The sequence below is a fragment of the Choloepus didactylus genome, chromosome 23, assembly GCF_015220235.1.
Source record: "Choloepus didactylus isolate mChoDid1 chromosome 23, mChoDid1.pri, whole genome shotgun sequence".
Classification (NCBI taxonomy): domain Eukaryota; kingdom Metazoa; phylum Chordata; class Mammalia; order Pilosa; family Megalonychidae; genus Choloepus; species Choloepus didactylus.
The window spans coordinates 6,750,555-6,765,869 of NC_051329.1; the positions used below are offsets into that span (position 1 = coordinate 6,750,555).

The 15,315-nt window shown below is 50.9% G+C and overlaps 1 protein-coding gene across 5 annotated transcripts in view; it reads left to right on the forward strand.

The window, feature by feature from the left end:
* The window catches only part of SCARB1 (scavenger receptor class B member 1), a 71,185-nt gene that overhangs the window by 29,718 nt on the left and 26,152 nt on the right, over nt 1–15,315 (forward strand). For all 5 annotated transcript variants that reach the window (XM_037816782.1, XM_037816784.1, XM_037816783.1 and 2 more), the window contains 3 exons: nt 9,667–9,824; nt 12,999–13,140; nt 14,587–14,790. In XM_037816782.1, coding sequence (XP_037672710.1) covers nt 9,667–9,824; nt 12,999–13,140; nt 14,587–14,790 — 504 coding nt within the window. The remainder of the gene's footprint in view (nt 1–9,666; nt 9,825–12,998; nt 13,141–14,586; nt 14,791–15,315) is intronic.

Genomic DNA, 15,315 nt, shown 5'->3' on the forward strand with positions numbered 1-15,315 from the left:
CTCCTATAGGTAGGGGCAGTTTCTCAGCTTTTCTCGCTTTTGGTGAGCTGGATGGTTTGGAGGAGGACTGAGCAGGGATTGTGGGGACTGCCCCGCATTTGGGTTTGTCTCTTGTTTCCTTCATGATTATCCCGAAGTCATGTGGTCAGGGAGGAAGACCCCAGAGGTAAGGTGCCACTTATCACGATCAGGGGGTCCTGCTATCACTGTTGAGATAGAGCCCATTTTAATCCCCATTTTACAGATGAGGAAACCGAGGCACAGGAAGTTGAATCAGGCCACTGCTAGTAGATGGGGGTAGGGGTGGGGGGACAGACGTTGAGGTGGCCGGGAGGGGCTCGTTGTGATGACAGTGTCAGAGCCCCTTTGGGAGCGGCCCCCTCCTCTCTCCCGGGTTGCCCAGCACCCTCCTGGAAAGTTTCCCTGCCCCTCGGGTGACAGGAGAGAGCTTTCAGAAATGCGGATTTGATGGGCCACGGTGTGTTCAGCTCTCATCGTGAGGATTTTTGTAATGTGTCTGCAGGAGAGGGCCTCTGCTTAGCACACAGGCTGTTGGATTTGTGCAGAGCTGTGCACACTCATAAGATCACTTGGAGCGAGGTACAGAGGGCTCTCTGCGCCCCTCCCTCCCAGCAGCCCCCCAGGGCACCACTGCCCCCAGTTCTGTCACCATTGAGTCGTTTTGCCCATTCTCTTGCATGTCACATAACTGGATTCGTGGCATGTGCTGCTGAGTGTAGTGCTGCTTCTGCACAACCTTATGCTCCTGCCGTTCATTGGTGTCCCTGTGTGAAACAGGAGATCCTGTTGCGTGAATATGCCGCCATGTGTTTTCCTTTCACTTGTTTATGGACATTTGTGTTGTCTGAAGCTTGGGCTTATTATGAGGAAAGCTGCTGAAAGCATTCGTGTACAGTCTTGGTGTGGCCCTGTGTTTTCATTTTTCTGGGATAAATGTTAGGAATGGGGCTGTTACGTTATAGGGAAAGTGTGTTCAACTTTAGTAGATAAGCCAATCAGTTTTCTAAAGTGATTGTAACATCTTGCACTTCCCCCAGCAGTGTGTGGGTATTCTGGTTGGTTCATGTCCTTGCCAACATTTTGTATTGTTGATTGTTTTCATTTTAGTCATTTTGGTTTATGGTGTAGGATCTTGTTGTGGATTTAACGGACATTTCTCTGATGACTAGCCACCTGGGGCTGTGGGGTGGCTCCATGAAGTCATGGGAAATCCTCTCTTCTATTTTTCTTCCCATACCATCCTCTGCATATGACTTCTGTTCTCAAGGCTGCCTCCTGGCCCAAGGTGGCTGCTCAAACTCTGTCTATCATGACTACATTCCTGGCAGCAGGGAGGGGGACTTAGAAACAAATACGTAAGAATTTCAAGTATTGGTATCCAGGAAAATAAAAGAGAGTGATGGATAGACTGTGATGGGGAAGGGCTTCTTTAGAAAGGATGGTCTTTTTGTCTATTTTGTTCACTGCTGTAGTGATTCTGTTTATCTCTTTGAGGGACCAATGATAATTCTTTTGCAGGCTCCCTGCACCCACCTGGGAATTTCTCTAGGGCAGAATTTTCAAATTGTGGAGTGTGCTTGGTTAGTGGGGGGGAAGTCATTGGGGTGGGTGGGGACCAGCATTTGGAAACCATTGGGGAATAGAAGAGAATATCAGAGCAGGAGTTTGGCCAGTGGAGTTGAAGTCGCATCGGGAGGGAACAGTGGGTGTCCTTCTGTGAAACTTCTGTCTTGGTCACCCCAGGTAGCACGATAATGACAGTTGGTGTTGGAAAGCCACTGCTCCATGCCAGGTGCGAGCAGAGGACCTGCAAAGGCTGGCTGTGCCACGCCCTTAGCCTCTTACGGGAGCACCCCCTCATCCTGCAGCAGGTCTCTCCCCGCCGGGCACAGCACCCCATGGTCCCAGCTCCACACCATGCCTTGGTTTTCCCAGGTGTCTTAGCTTTTGCCTGTCATTGGGAAAAGGTATTTTGTTTTAATTTGCAGTTAATCTCTCATTTTAAAAATTTTACATTATAGTTTCAAAAGCTTCCTATTGAAGTGTGTGAGAAACAAGCACAATTCCTAAAAAGGAATAAACGCTCACCTGATTGTGGAGAAAAGAATTTATTCACGATCTTGGAAGAAGGGGCGCCCACCCAAGATGTGGGAATTGGCGCCCAGAACAATAGACCCAGCAGTATTTGTTCCCTACACCTAACCCCAAGTCCCTCCCCTGTTTCTCCATTGGCTGGATACTTCACAGGTTACATTCTATTCAACAAGCCTAACTAGCCCGCGCAAATTTGAAACATGCAGCCCGCCCAAATTGGAAACATTTGGAAAAAAAGTCTCCTGTGCAAACTTGGAACATTTGAAAGAAGTCTCCACCCCTCTTTCCTTTGAGAGCTGCAGAGCCAGTCTGAGCTAGTTTGGTAACAACTTATGAAGCTGTTTAAGGAACCTCTACACCCCCCCAATCTCCACCTTGCAAGGACAGTGGGCAGATAAACAGGAGGACCAGCCGCTGATTATAGCTTGGTTTCTTGACCCTCTGCCATTCCCCTGAGCTGCCCCCACCCTGTGTGAAAGCTAAACTCAATCTAATTCTCACAAGTGTAATGTACATATAGAAAAGCACACTTGTTGAACAGGAACACCTTGGTGAACGGGGTGCACGGAGCCCCGTGCAGCCCGCTCCCTGGTCAGCAAACAGAACCTTCCTGGCCTCCCCAGGAGCCCGCAGCCATGCCCCCTTCCCCTCCCCCTCTAACTTCCTTTGCTGTACTCTGACGGTGCCTGTTCTAGAACTGCCGGCAAATGGGACCCTGCAGGGTGAATTCTTGTGTGTCTCCCTCCTGAGCTAAGATCACTGCATTGTGTTTTAAAGGTAATAATACATGCCCTTGGCTTTTTTTAATCCAAAATATTCTAGAGGTTGTTTCATAGTAGTAAATATAGCTCGTTGATGCATGGGTGTTTTGTAGTTGTAAGTGTGAATGTGTGTGTGCTTTACAGTTTTGTGTATTTGTTTTAAATCAGCTCCACTAAGTAATAATAAAATTTACAATAAAATGCATATATCTTAAGTGTGCGATTTTATGAGTTCTTGGCAACTTTGTTCAGAATAGCCGCAAACTGGAAGCTACACAAGTGTCCATCAACTGATTTGGCCCATTAATACAAGGGAAACTTGTCAGCAAAAAAAAAAAAAGATGACTCTTAGAAACAGTAATTTGCGCAAAAGAAGCCACATAGGAACCAGACCAGCTGCAGAGGGCCTGAGGGGACTTTCTGAGGCAATGGAAAAATATTCTATACCTGTGAGAATGAAATTAAGTTTTGCTTTCACACAGAATAGGTGTGCCTTGCAGGGTGGGGCAGTTAAGAAATTGGCAGAAGGTTAAAAAGACAAACTGTAATCCACAGTCAGTCCCCCTGCTTATCCGCCCACTATCTACTATCCTTACAAGGTGGAGACGCAGGGTAGAGGTTCCCAAAATAGCCTTATAACTTGTTACCAAACTAGCCCAGACTGGCTCTAAAGAGGCCTGGGCATAACCATTATAGTCAGGGGTGGAGATTTGTCCCAAGGGTTCCTAATGTTGCAAATTTGCAAGGGAAATGTATTTCAAATGTTTCCAGTTTGGGCAGGCTGCATGTTTCAAATTTGCTGCGCTAGTTAGGCTTGTCGAATAGAATGTAACCTCTGGAGTATCCAGCCAATGGAGAAACAGGGGAGGGACTTGCGGTTAGGTGTAGGGAATAAATACTGCTGGGTCTATTGTTCTGTGCGCCAACCTCCACATTTTGGTTGGGCGCCCGTTCTTGCAAGACCGTGAATAAATTCTTTTCTTCTCCACAATTGGGTGAGCATTTATTCCTTTTTTAGGAATAGTGCTTGTTTCTGACATACCCAGGTCTGTTTACAGACAATAATTTACACACAGTGACTTTCATCCTCTTAAAAAAGCTTTTATTAATTTGAAATTCATATGCCATAGACTTCACACATTTAAACAATTCAGTCATGTTGGTAGGTTAACCAGAGTCATGGACCAGAGTCATGGAGCCATTGGCACCACCTGATTTTCGTCACCGTAAAGCAACCCGTACCCCTCGGCAGTCCCCCGCACCCCCCAGCCCCCGTCCTGCTCTGTCTCTCTGGCTTTGCCTCGTGGGACATTTCATAGAAGTGGAATCAGATAATCTGTGGCCTTTTGTGCTTGAGTCTCTCGCTCACTCAGCCCCATGTTCGTCCTTTTTACCTAAGTGTGCAGGGTGATAGGTCTTGTCAGGTGGCTGCGTCTCACGTGCCTGACAGCTCCTGTCAGTACAGGGAACACTTTCACCCCCAGACAGCCCCCTGAGGACCCTTTGCAGTCAGTCGCCTCCTTCCACCCCCAGCCCCTGGCAATCACTGCCCTGACTTCTGTCCCTATCATTTTGCCTTTTCTAGAATGTCCTATAAATGGGACCAAATAGAAGCTACATACCTTTTGTTGTCTAGCTTTTGCCTCTTGGCATACTGCTTTTGAGGGCATGTAAAAGTAGTTGCTCCTTTTTCTTGTTGAGTGGCCTTCCACTGTATGGCTATACAGCAGTTTGGTTTGTTTTTGTGTTTCATTGTTTTTAACACATATTTGTTATTGATGGACATTTAGGCAGGTTGTGCCCTTAAAGGTCCCCCAGCCTTTGCCCAGACTGTGTCCTCTGCAAGGAATGCCCTCCCCTTCTTTTCCTGGCAGACCTCCTCTCGGAGGTCAGATCCCTCCCCCAGGCAGCCTTCCTGACTGTCCAGGCACGGCCTCCTGGGGTCTGTTTGGGCAGATGAGAGGGAGTGGCGTCCAGGAGGTACCCCTGTGGCACTCTCTCTCAGTCTCTGTGTTCCAGGGCCTCGACCTTTGGATCTCTGACCTTGGGGTAGGCGGAGGGGTAGGGTACAGATTTGGTAATGTGAGGCGAAAGGCCGTGAGCTTCTCCAGTGCCGATATCTAATCAGCTGCTTGGCCCAGATGCCTCTGGTCTGATGTGACTGAAAAACAGTTATCCTGCCGATCAAAAGCAGGGCAAAGTCCAGCATCCACTGGGGCAGGGGGCGGGGGAGGGAAGTCGGTGGAGAGGAGGAAGGGCTGTTTCATGCCAGGCAGCTGCTAGACTGCTCTTGTAGACCCCCCGGGCCCACCAGGCTCTCCCTGTGTGTGCTTGATTTACCCTCATGACCACCCTACATGGTGGGCACAATCGTTATTCCCATTTTAAACAGATGAGGAGACTGACGCCCAGGGAGGATCAGTGACTTATCCATGGTTACCCAGCTGGGAGGGGCAGGGCTGGGACCACTGAGGACCCCCACAGTTGGGTGCTGAATGAATGGGGTGGGCTCCAGTGCTACCCATAGTCCCGAAGACCCTTCTGTGGGAAGGACAGACAGACACATGGCTCTATCTGCCGACTCTCAGGCTTGGCCTCAGTTCATCCCCAAAACGACGATGAGCAGGCTGTGGGTGTGGAAAGCTCAAGGGGATTCCGAAGGCTTCTCCGGGCCCTGCTACCTTTGAGGCTGGGGAGGGAGGCTGTGAAGGGAAAGTTCTGTTTGTTTGTTTTTTTTAATTTTGCTGCATAGCATATAGCCATCGTAACCATTTTTAAATGTGCACTTCAGTGGCATTTGTTACATTTACAATGTTGTGCTATTGTCCACCTTTTCATCACTCAGAGACCCCGTATTCACCCCACAACAATTCTTCCTTCCACCCTCCCCACATCCCCAGTGACCTCTAATCCGCTTTCTGACTCTACTAATTTGCTTATTCCAGATATTTCATGTAAGTGGACTCATGCAGTGTTTATCTAGCAGAGACGGCAGGGCCGTTCTGGATCCAGCTCACGCACCCCCTCCTCCAGGAAATCTTCCCAGACCCTCTTGATGCCCTTAAATGCTTATTGGCAGCATCTCCCTCCATCGTGGAACTTTGTGCCTCAGTTTCCTAATCTGTTATGTGGGGTTAACAAAAATAATATTGGTAGTTTCAAAGAAGTTGGTGCAGTGCTGATGCAGACAGCGTGTGGACCATTCCTGGCACACTGCGTGCTGGGGAAATGCCCATTTGGTTACTTTGTTGTCAATGTTATGTTTATTGGTCATGTTTATTTGCCCCTATTGGATGTCTGGGTTGTAAAGATGAACCGACCCTGGCGGCTGTTCCCAGCATGTAGGAAGACGTGCTTACCAAAGGCAAGTCTGATTCCTGATTTTGTTCAGGAGAACCCACAAATCTGGATTTTATATTAAATCCCACAATTTTTAATTCTTGGCAGTGAGTTCAATTTTGCTTCATTTAAATGCTGTGTGGGTCCGACTAGACCAAGCTCTGGTCTTCTACCTCCTCCAGTGCTCCTGCCCGTGGATTCACTGTTCTGGGAACAGTGGGCGTGGCCGGCCTTGTCCTGAAGGCCACGTTCAAAAGAAGGGGGAAGGTGACGTGGGCCACCCTGGCCCGCTCACCTGGCGATGTCTGGCTGCGTGCATTTGTCTGGCAGGCTCGGCTGCTCCACTGGGCCTGAGCTGTGAGGGTTGTGAGTGCTGTGGGGATGGGTGGGGTGGGGTTTGCAGTGAGATTGGGGTCCTCCCTGCAACACAGGACTGCAGAGCTGGAGGAGGAGGCAGGGGTTGCAGGCAAACCCGGGGAGTTGGCTTCTGGCCCCTTTCCTTGGGCCTTTTAGGAAAATGAAGTTATTGCCAACCTTTATGAGTGGGGAGAGTTCACACAAAGGTCTGCATTTCTGGCTTTTCATACAGAACTGCTGCCCCTCAGAGCTCTGCTCTGGCCCCACCGGCTGCCCCGCCATGCCTCAGCATCCCTTTAAGCGTCTCTCTGGCTCGTGGCCTTTTTTGCTTTTAATTTTTATTCTGGTAATCTGTTTCCAACACAGAGTTTCCCACTCTAACCACTTCCAAGTGTACAGTTCAGTGACATTAATTACCTTCACAGTGTTGTGCTGCCATCGCCACCATCCATCACCCAGACTTTGTCATCACTCCAGACAGAAACTTTGTCCCCATTAAGCTGTGATCCCCATGTCCCCTCCTCCTGGCCCCTGTTAGCCTCTAACCAACTTCCTGTCACTATGACTTTGCCTATTGTAGATATTTCATGTTAAGTGGAATCACATGGGATCTGTCCTCTTATGTCTGGCTTGTTTTACACAACAGATGCCTTCAAGGCCCATTCAGGTGGTGCCACGTCTCAGGGCCTGGTTCCTTTTTAGAGCTAACCCTGCCCTATGGGCATTGCCCCAGGGCCTTGGCACTGGCTGTTCTTTAATGAGGAAGTCGTCTCTCCTGGAAGCCATGTGGTTCCCTCCCTTTCTGCCTTTAGTTTTTATTTTGGTTTGTTTTGGCTTTGGGTTTTTGTTTATTTTTTTTTACATTTCACCTTTCTGACTTTCCTGTTTAAACTTGCAATCCTCTTCCCCACCCCTGCTTTGTTTTCTCCGCTCTCTGTCATCTAGCACAGATCTCACCTTAATTGTCGAACATCTGACTTTTCCCCACTAGAAAATAAGCCCCGCAAGGTGAGGATTTGGGTCTGTCTTGTTCACTGTCCCATTCACAGTTCTTAGAACAGAGCCTGACGTGGTAAGTGCTTGTTGAATGAATGAATGAATGGGTGAATGGGTGAATGGGTGAATGAATGAATGACTTCATCTGGCTGTGCGGAGTCCGCATTCCCTTACAGGAATGCACAGCAGCCCTCTGTCAGATGGTGTTCTAGTTTGCTAATGCTTTGGGGATGCAAAACACCAGAAATATATTGGCTTTTATAAAGGGGGTTTATTTGGTTACACAGTTACAGTCTTAAGGCCATAAAATGTCTAAGATAACGCATCAACAATTGGGTACCTTTGCTGGAGGATGCCCAATGGCGTACGGAAAACCTCTGTTAGCTGGGAAGGCACGTGGCTGGCGTCTGCTCCAAGTTCTGGTTTCAAAATGGCTTTCTCCCAGGACGTTCCTCTCTAGGCTGCAGCTTCTCTCCGAAATGTCACTCTCATTGCTCTTGGGGCGTTTGTCCTCTCTTAGCTTCTCCGGAGCAAAAGTCTGCTTTCAAAGACCGTCTCCAAAATGTCTCTGTAAACTGCAGCTCCTCTCTCAGTTGCTGTGCATTCTTCAGAGTGTCCCTCTTGGCTGTAGCAAGCTCGCTCCTTCTGTTTGAGCTTTTATGGAGCTCCAGTGAACTAATCAAGGCCACGCTGAATGGGCAGAGCTGCACCTCCATGGTAGCTATCCAATTAGAGTCATCACCTCCTGTTCTAGTTTGCCAATGCTGCCGGAATGCAAAACACCTGAGATGGATTGGCTTTTATAAAAAGGGGTTTATTTGGTTACAAAGTTACAGTCTTAAGGCCATAAAGTGTCTAAGGTAAACACATCAGCAATCGGGTACCTTCACTGGAAGATGGCCAACGGCGTACGGAAAACCTGTTAGCTGGGAAGGCTCATGGCTGGCGTCTGCTCCAAAGTTCTTGTTTCAAAATGGGTTTTAACCAGGATGTTCCTCTCTAGGTGGCGGTTCCTCAAAAATGTCACTCTTAGTTGCTCTTGGGGTGTTTGTCCTCTGTTAGCTTCTCTGGAGCAAGAGTCTGCTTTCAACAGCTGTCTTCAAACTGTCTCTCATCTGCAGCTACTCTCTCAGCTTCTGTGCATTCTTCAAAGTGTCCCTCTTGGCTGTAGCAAGCTTGCTCCTTCTGTCTGAGCTTATATAGTGTTCCAGTAAACTAATGAAGGCCCATGCTGAATGTGCGGGGCCACACCTCCATGGAAACTATCCAATCAGAGTTATCACCCACAGTTGGGTGGGGCACATTTCCATGGAAACAACCTAATCCAAATGTTCCAACTTAATCCCCACTATGTCTGCCCCCACAAGATTGCATCAAAGAACATGGTTTTTTCTGGGGGACATAATATATACAAACCAGTACACCTACAGTTGGGTGGGTCGCATCTGCATGGAAACACTCAACCAAAGAATTACCATCTAATCAACACTAATATGTCTGCCCACACAAGATTGCATCAAAGATAATGGCATTTTGGGGGACATAATACATTCAAACTGGCACAGATGGGGTGTCCTCCTCCCTGCCCCTGTTTGCCGTGGTTCCCTGATAAGTGTTTTATTTTAAGGCCTTGGCCCGTGCAGCTGTGGGGCCGGCAGGCCTGGGGTGTGCAGGGCGCTGGCAGGCGGGGATCTCAGGCCGGGTGGGTACTGCAGTGTACAGGCAGGATTTCTTCTTACCTGGGAAACCTCAGCATTGGCTCAGAGGGCCGTTCGGGTGCTGGGATGAGGCTGCTCACATCTTCCAAGGTGCTCTCCTTTAGTCAAAGCCGAGTGAGTGCAGATGTTCACCAGTGGACCGAACACCTTCATGGCAGCCCTGGGCAACGATAGGTTAAAGGACGGGGTGCCGTGGCCCTGCCAAGGTGACCCCAGCCTGACCGTCACACCTTTTAGTGTTACCTTTGATTCTGTGGACTTTAGGCTCTAGAGCAGCCTATGCCCAGGGCTTTCTCCCTGCAGTGCTGCTGGGGGCCACGGGGCATGGTGGGCAGGCGCCCCACGTGCCCCTTCCAGGCATGCCCATCCTGTCCCTGCAGAACGTGCGCATCGACCCCAGCAGCCTGTCCTTCAGCATGTGGAAGGAGATCCCCGTTCCGTTCTACCTCTCCGCCTACTTCTTCGATGTGATCAACCCCAATGAGATCCTGAAGGGCGAGAAGCCGCAGGTGCGGGAGCGTGGGCCCTATGTGTACAGGTGAGGATGAGGGCTGGATCTCAGGGCCTGCGGAGACGAGGCGGGGCTGCTGGGCCGAGTCCCAGAGGCTGTTCCCACAGAGGTGGGGCAGAGGCGGGGAAAGTGGTGGTGCCTGAGAGGCTCTTTATGGAGTGGTGGGGCAACGGAGGCTTGGATGTGGGTGCAGGGAGTGTGTATGTGAGGCAGACAGACGGACATGCATGCACGCACACCCAGGGCTGATCTCTAGGGAGGCCGGGAGCTGCTCTCCAAGCCCAAGCCCTTGCAGGGTCTAACGCTTCCACCCTGATTATCCATCTTGCAGTCATTTATTCACTCAGCATATATTTATTGTGCACTTACCGGATGCCAGCTGCTGGCCTAAGCTGTGTACCTAACAGGAAGCAAGATGGAAAATGTTCCAGCCTCAGAACTTAGATTTTGGGCTGGAGGGATACAGATGATAAGTAAATAAATGTAGAATGTGATGGCAGATGGTGAGTATTAAGTGCTGTAAAGAAAAATCCAACAGGGTAAGGGGATGGTCTGTGTGTGTGTATACCTGTGTGTACCTGCGTGTATGTCTATCTTAGGAACAGTGACCTGGCAAGGCCTTCTGGCCTTCTGTGCAAGAGAGTGAGCCATGGGATGAAGTGTCCTGGCCATGAGGACAGCGTGTGCCAAGGCCCTGGGGCTGGAAAGAGCGTGGTGTGTTTGAGGAGCAGCATGGAGACCGGTGTGATTGGGGCAGAGTGAGCTGGGGTGAGGATAAGAGATGAGGCCAGAGGGCAAGGCTGCAGGCCTAGGCAGCACTCTGGAGGACAAGAGCCGGAGAGGGATGGCATGGAGCCCAGAAGGTGGTGGTGAAAGGTCTTGGAGGAACAGTTTTATTCTGAGCCAGTATTTCCTGGGTGTTCACTGAGTGCCAGGCACTGGGGACACAATGGTGAACAGACAGATGCCGTCTGCCTCCTGAGGGCACAGGACCAAAGGACGAGTAAGTGTAGATGAGATGCAGACTCGAGATGATGAAACATTGCTGGGCACAAGGGCAGGGCATGTGGGTGGAGGGCACTGCTCGGGCAAGGCTCGGAGGCGGGAAGGAGCAGGGGTGTTTAGGAACCAAGGCGGGGGCACAGCTGGGCTGCGGGGAGGGGAGCTTGTACAGATGGGTCTGGTGGGCCACGGCAGGGCAGCCCAAGCCACTGGAAGTTTTTCGACAGGGACTGGCCTGGGTGGGGGGACCATGGAAGGGCTGGCACAGGGAGGACCCACTGTCTGTGGAATGTGCTGACTGGGTGCCCAAGGTCACTTTGCCTTCTGGCCTTGTCATGTACTTGGCTGTGGCCTTGGGAAGTGACTTTACCCCTCTGCGCTGCCGAGTGGGGTTGACAACAACCACATAACAGCTCCTTCACGTGAGCTAATGATATACTCAAGTAATGAAGATGGTGTTCTGGGATGTGATGGATGCCAATACAATGGGTTATCCCTTTTTATTATGTTCCTTCCTCATGGAGTCCTCACACAGCCCCCCACATTATCACTCCTGTTTTATAGGCGAAGGAATCCAGGCTCAGGGAGGCCCTCCGGCTTGCCCTCCAGCACTTGGGCATGATTTGTAGGTGCGGGCTGGAGCCCAGCCTCCAGACCTTTAGCTGTGGTTGGTGGAGCCAGGAGCATCCTGAGGGGTGACTGAGCCCGCCCTGGCTTTCCTGGGAATGGGACGGTTGGGGAATGTTCCAGCTGTTTGAGAGGCTCAGGTGGGTTCTGGGGAACTGGGATGAAAACTCAATATATGTATTTGAGGCTTGGGGGCAGAAAGTTTGGTCAGAGTCGATAGCATGCATTCACACATTCATTCATTCATTCACTCACTCACTCATTCACTTGTTCACTCATTCATTCGACAAATGAATATTAAACACCTGCTAGGTGCTGGCTACTGTTCTAGGCACAGAGGACCCAACAGTGGACAAAATGGGCAAAAGCCTACCCTGGGGTGCTTGCGGTCGAGTTGGGGGATTTGGATGAAGATGAATCAGTAGAATCATAGGTTAGCATTCAGTGCTAGTAAGAGAGCAGTAAAGGAGAGGCAGGGGTGAGGGAGGGTGGGGAGCATGTAGGCTTTTAGAGGAGATGACCAGAGTGGGCCTCTCTGATAAGGAGACCTGAGTGGGGAGGGAGGAAGCCATTCAGGGACCTCGGGAAAGCTGTTGCAGGCAGGGGACAGCTGTGCAAAGGCCCTGAGGCAGGAGCCTAGACTAAGGATCCCCCTTGGGCACAAAGCCCAGGGGCTGGTGGCATCACCGCCAGTCTTCGGGTTTCCTAGGCACCCTCACCTTGCTCCTCTTTTTGGATGCAACAACCTAGTGAGGTAGGGAGCATTATTCCCCCATTTTACAGATGGGGAAACTGAGTCCTGGAGAGGTAGAAGGGCTTGTCTAAGGTCACACTACTTCTCCCTGTCCAGTGCTCTGTGGTTGGGACCATGGACTCTGGAGAGTGACCACCTGGGTTGGAAATGTGGCTTTGCCACTCACTAGCTCTCTGATTGTGGGCCTCAGTTTCCCCATCTGTAAAATGGGGATAACAGTACTCACCATGGGGTGGCTCTGAGGGTTGAATGAGAGAGTTGGGGTGAAGCCCTCTGGCATGTGGTAAGCGCTCTGTACATGCTGCTTGCTAACGGCATGTTAGTGTTATTCCCATTTCATGGATGGGGACACTGAGGCACAGGTAGTAAAACTGTGGGATGGGAGGCAGGCTTTGCACTGCAGCCACCTGGCTCCAGAGGTCATGTTCCTAACCACTGTGCTATACTGCCTCCCCATAAAAGAGCGGGGACACATCGGAGGAACCTGGTGGGCTCACCCCATCTTGGCCAGGGATGGTGGTGGCTTGACTAGGGTCAAGGAGGAGGGGGGTGGCTCTGAAACTTGTGGAGAGATTGGTCGTGGTTGGCGAGGAGGGCAGGAGCAACGCTGGCTGGACTGTGGCGCCAGGTCCAGTGATGGGCAGACAGCAGGAGGGACAGGCTTGGTAGAGGTGGCTGAGCTCAGCTTCCTGCCTTTGGGTGGGAGATGCCCATGGGCATTCCAGGGCCCCTCCAGGTAGTCTGGGGGTGGCCCCGCGGCTTCCAGGCTGCCGTTGCGGCATGATGCTGGGGACTCCCGCCAGTTTCCCTTCCCACAGAGAGTTCAGGCACAAGAGCAATATCACCTTCAACGACAACGACACCGTGTCCTTCCTCGAGTACCGCAGCTTCCAGTTCGACCCCGCCAGATCCCGTGGCTTGGAGAGCGACTACATCATCATGCCCAACATCCTGGTCTTGGTGAGGTTGCCTCTGTGGTCCCCCTGCTGTCCTCACACCTTGTCTCCTTCCTACCTGATCCTCCCTTGGGGCAGCCCCCTGCGGTGACCTTCGGGCCCAGCAGCAGCTCTGCAGGTCTGGACTCTCAGTCCAGTGCTCTCTCTACTGCCCCTGGTGAATTTTGAGTTTCTCAGGCGTGCTTGCCTGTGCATGGCTTGGAAATATTGGCTAAAGTCATTGTCGTTTGTTTCCCAATCGGACATCTCCAAAAAGCAAGGCCCAAAGTGAGGGACTGGACTGGGCACCACGGGCCACGTCATCGCTGCCCCATGTGGTGGAGAGGGTGCGGACAAGCCTGTTCTGAGCAGCCGGCATTTACTGACGGTTTCCTGCGGGCGTCGGGGGTCCCCAGGGCCATCCCAGGTTTGATGACTTGCTAGGAGGACTCCCAAGGCCCAGCGTGTAGTCATGCCTCTTATAGGCCAGCTGTGGCCTGTGGGCCAGAGTTTGCGATCTCCTGGTGTAGATATCTCTGGAAGACCCGAGGAACCAGTAGCAGTTGCTCCTTCTGGGGAGGAGAACGAGGAGAGGAGGGCAGAGGTTGGAGAGGGGCTGATGGTTTATTTTATGTCCTTTTGTGCCTTTTTTAAAAAGGCACAAAATTTTATATTACCTTTTAAGAAATTATGAGTTAAGGACACTCTGTTATATCCCCATGGAACCAAGCCTTCATAGCCTGTTTTTTTTAGGAAACCCTGGTGGTGCTCCTTGGTGGTAGCAATTGACTTCTGGATGAGTTGACTCAACAAAACAAAACAAAACAAAACAAAGCAGGAGTCAAACATTGTCTCCAAAGGAAAGCAAAAATTGAAAAAAAAAAAATTTCCATTCCCAATACCCAGATATTGGGTAGAATGGACCTATGTTTGGAACTCTTGGTGTTTGGGAAGAGGCAATAAGGAAGTAGAATCAAGTCTCCATTAAGACTCTTGGTTACAAGTGACACTAAAACCTGCTCCAAATTGGCTTAAACAAAAAGGGAATCTATGGGCTCACGTTGCTGAAAGGGCAGCAGATGAGCTGGTTTCAGGTATGGCTTAATCCAGGATGCAGATGGGGTTGCCTAGATCTGTGTTGGGTCCGTTCTCTGGCAGGCCTGCCCCTCGGGGTGGCTATAGCTTTGCACTCTCCCATCCCCTCTACCCTCCTCTGGAACTGGGGGTGGGAGTAACTTACCCTGAATCTCGGGGGTGAGGGCAGGTTGTTCTCAAGAGCCAATGGTGATCTGTTACCAAAGGACCAGGGGATAGTTCTGGAGACCCAGACCCCCCATGTCCATCCTGGGCACCTCACCCCGATGTTGAATGCTCGCTTGAACATGCTCCCCGCTGTAAGGCCTGGCTTGCGGTTTGGGGCATGGGTCCACTGTGCCCGGCCCCCCAGTGCAGCATCCACCCCTCTCTGCAGGGCGCGGCGATGATGATGGAGAATAAGCCCTTTGCCCTGAAGCTGCTCTTGACCATGACGTTAAGCTCCCTTGGCGAACGCGCCTTCATGAACCGCACCGTTGGCGAGATCATGTGGGGCTACGAGGACCCCCTTGTGAACCTCATCAATAAGTACCTCCCAGGCACGCTCCCCTTCAGCAGCAAGTTCGGGTTGTTTGCCGAGGTAAGTGTGGCCCCATGAGAAGCCAGAATTCAAGGCCTGTGTCTTGTCCTCCTTTGACACAGCCTGGTGGCCTGATCACCAGCTTGTTTGGGGCTGGCAATGGGTGGGGGTCCAGGGGCTCTGGGTTGGAAATGTCAGGAAACTGAACATATACCATCCTAAGCAAAATAGGGATGGATTCAGGTGCAGCTTGATCAGGGCCCAAATGATATGACTGGGGCTTGGCTTAGAAAATCAGAGGCTGCTTCTAGAAGAAGGGGGAATGGATGCTGGGGAGACAGATCACAAATGTCAGCTACAGTATTGCTCTGAGCTGCCACCTCTTTCTTAATCCCGATCCTGGGTAACCACGTAGGTCATTTATTGAGCTCCTGAGCCAAGAACTGGTCCATATAAGGTTAGATCCATGACCTCTGACTCCTGACCTAGGCTCCTTCAACCACAGGTTTTAATGAGCCCTGTGGGTTGCTCCAACATAACCCTCTCTTTGGGCTGTGCTCATCTGCAGCAGCGGCAAAGAGCACG